This window comes from Carya illinoinensis, chromosome 10 (assembly GCF_018687715.1).
Source record: "Carya illinoinensis cultivar Pawnee chromosome 10, C.illinoinensisPawnee_v1, whole genome shotgun sequence".
In the NCBI taxonomy this organism is placed as follows: Eukaryota; Viridiplantae; Streptophyta; class Magnoliopsida; order Fagales; family Juglandaceae; genus Carya; species Carya illinoinensis.
The window spans coordinates 9,400,590-9,403,871 of NC_056761.1; the positions used below are offsets into that span (position 1 = coordinate 9,400,590).

The 3,282-nt window shown below is 37.7% G+C and overlaps 1 protein-coding gene across 1 annotated transcript; it reads right to left on the reverse strand.

The window, feature by feature from the left end:
* Window positions 1-535: 535 nt before the first annotated feature.
* Window positions 536-1,585, reverse strand: LOC122279784 (non-specific lipid-transfer protein A-like). The gene is made up of 2 exons (XM_043090611.1): window positions 1,184-1,585; window positions 536-738 (listed from the first exon to the last, which is right to left on the reverse strand). Exons 1-2 carry the CDS (start codon window positions 1,537-1,539, stop codon window positions 729-731), a joined length of 366 nt encoding a protein of 121 aa, XP_042946545.1. The 5' UTR covers window positions 1,540-1,585; the 3' UTR covers window positions 536-728.
* Window positions 1,586-3,282: the final 1,697 nt, after the last annotated feature.

A 3,282-nucleotide genomic window follows, 5' to 3' on the forward strand; every position in this document is an offset into this window, starting at 1 on the left:
CATGATAATCAAATCATCATTGTTCAAATGTGGCAAATCGATATGCAGCCATATTCATGTAGTTTGAATCCACATCAATGCATGCAGCGCGCAGTCTAAGTTAAAAACTAGTTTTTGCTATTGCATTAGAGTATAGTTAGATATAACATATATACCACAAATACGTTGGTTGGTAGATGAGATCAATTTAATCATTTATTAATAGTCTTGGTGTCTGGATTCTCAGCTTGGGATTTCGATCAATTATGTACCAAGAGGCTCATGTTCTAGCAAAAGTAGAGGCTATTCATCTGAATCATGAGGTAGTAAATCTGGTGCATGTTCAAACACGTTGTAACGTCCTTTTCTCAAGTTATATAAATAAGTCTACTATGTTTTACCTTAAAAGAAACGATAAATTTAATCATTTAATTTATAGTCTAACGCTTCGCATACAGAGATTGAGACTCGTGCTTATGAATCTGAACTAAAGCCTCCCATAAATTGAATTTCCATTTTTGTTTGCGTCTAAAGCATATCAAGGGGGTTTGATAAATTATTAACAGTACTAGTACCGTCTATTATTCTTCATAAACATGCCATAACATTATTAGTGATCTTCAAGCGAAAAAGAACATGAGATCCTTTAAACAAGCTCGATCTAAACACAAGATTTTCTCTGAAACTTTTTGGTTATTGCAATTCCTCCTAGTTGATCTCCCCCACACGTTCATTCTTACAATACTCCATCACTTAATTCTGCATATCACAGAAGGAAAACGCATTAGCATAGAGAGAATTCAACAAATCTAGTGCTTTAATTACTTTCTCCACACGGTTTTAAAGAAATGAGATCATCGTCTGTTTATATAGAAGTACTAGGATATGGCTTTGCGTGCATGGAAGGAAAGGAATCAATACTAAAAGATGGCTTATCTTATGAATAATATTAGTCGTCAAATGGATCAGAATCATAAGGTTTAGTTTTGAAGTAAGAGTAATATTAGCTACGAGTAAAATTAGTTGAGCAACTCTCACATAGATCTTTTGTAAAAAACTAGATCCCGCTAAAAAAATGATTTTTTTTTTTTTTTTTTTAATTTTTCATGATGGGTGTGAGGCTTGTATGGTACTTGTACAAACATTATTATGCTTTTGGGGACAGATCGATGAATCACCAGAGAGAGAGAGACAGAGAGATTACCTGCTGCAATTCACATTGGCGTCAAGGGGCAGGGTAACATGTATATTGCAGAACTGGGGAAGCTCTTTAACCCTCTCAGGCAAAGCACCAATCTGTGATGCAGCATTTTGAAAACATTGACAGAGATCTCTATGAGTTGCGGTGGTGTTTGCCTGTTCGAACACATGTTGAACACCTATGCAGCAAACGACGTTTGGTGCCGATGAGCCGAAACCCACCAAAAACGGCGTGCAGGGAATCAAAGATCTCAGGGCCTCAGTGCATGAGATTTCGGCATCTGAAAGGCTTGCACCCAATGCCATAATCACCATCCCAAAAGCCATTAATGCAGACCAATCCATCCTTTTCTTTTCCATTGATCTCTTTTGGACTTCGGACTTCTTGCACAGCTCAGAGTGTACATTCCTCCTCTATTTAAAGGGATGAGCCATGAATAAATGCCCTTGTGCCCATCATTAAAGTCTAGAGTTAAGACACTTCTTCTCGTAAAGAATGGGTTAATTGCTTCCTTCCTCTTCTAAGGTCAACATCATTAAAGCAGCTGGCGCTTACCATTTCCAAGAGAGCAAAACTTAACAATGTCTTAATACTGCTTTAATTGTCAAGTAAGGATTTATTATTATGGCCGGATCATGACGTGTGATACTTCATTTAAACTATCTTATCTTCATTTAAAGTGAAAAAGCAGAACAATATTGCAGAAACACGTATGAAAGCAGAAACACGTATGAAAGCAGACACATACATTTGGTGCAGATATATATTATAGGGACTGATATGGCGAAAAGTAGACACGCTCGTAAGAGATTTGAAACTAGATCAATTCCTTTTGACTCATCTTCATTGATGCACAGATAATTAATTACAACAAAATAAGGTCATCACCTGCCTACAACGCGCGGCTGCAGCCTAGGGCAGCAAGTTAGCAACGTCTACTCGTTGTGCATGCATGCCATGTACGTTACGGCCGGCATGCGAGGGGCAAACCAAAATCACCATCTCCAAGCTGAGGCAATACAGTAATACCCACCATTTGCTTCTCCCCCCCCCCCCCCCCTTTTTTTTTATAAGAATTATGCATTATTTCCCCATTGGCTAGAGGAATGAACTTGCTTTATTTTTTTATTTTTTATTTCTAAGCAAGCTTGTATTTATATATATAGGAAAAGAAATTATAAACCATAAGGAGGGTCCGTCACACTATCAATATACAAAATACAAGTTGGAATGCAAACTAGAGGAATGCTACCAAACCTCAATTTTGTAGCTGCCCATTGCGCCACTAAATGCGCAAATCGATTTTGGGATCTATCGATTTTTTTAAAGCTCCAATCTTTGTGAGTTTTCAGAGAGTTTGCTATGTCTTCCGAGATTGGCTCTATTTGCCAGATGGCTACATCCTTATAGATAGAGGAATGACTAACTGTGAGTCCCCTACCATAAGAATTTTTTGGTGGTTGATATGTTCCGCCATTTGGAGTGCTAGTCTAGCTGCCAAAGCTTCTACTATTATTGGAGTCGTGGTGATATTCTCCTCTGTCCATATTTCTATAGGCTCTTCTTGTGTGTTCCTGCTTACTGCTGAGACTACAGAAAAATTATTTCTGACAACTGCATCGAAAGATAAACAAATTTGGTTTTGGAAAGGGTTTTGCCATGACTTCTGAACTAAAGAATTATGTTTTTCTTTCCAAGCATGTAGATTTTCTTGATATGAGTGGTTTAGTTGTTGTGAAGCTATTTGTGGAGAGAGGCTTTTGTTGTTGTGAACTAAGTCATTCTGGAGTCTCCATATGAAATTTATAATCAAGATTGCAAATAGTCTGAATGGTTGTTCATCTTGGGAATTGAGACCCAGTTTTTACTTTGGGTTTAAGATGAAAAGGAACCAGTCTTGCATAGAATTGATAGTCAAGGAGCAAAGGTTTAAAGGCCAATGACTCTGACTCCACAAGATTCTAGAGAGGGGACATTCTATGAAGAGATGAAGAAGAGTTTCTTCGCTACCATCACAAAAAGGGCAATTTGTTGAAGGGATACTGGAGATGAACCGTTTTAATCTTTCTCTGGTTGGCAGAATATTCCATAGGATTTTCCAC

Excerpts from the sequence above, each read along its gene's own strand:
- LOC122279784 (XM_043090611.1), bottom strand. The coding sequence starts at position 1,539 with ATGGAAAAGAAAAGGATGGATTGGTCTGCATTAATGGCTTTTGGGATG.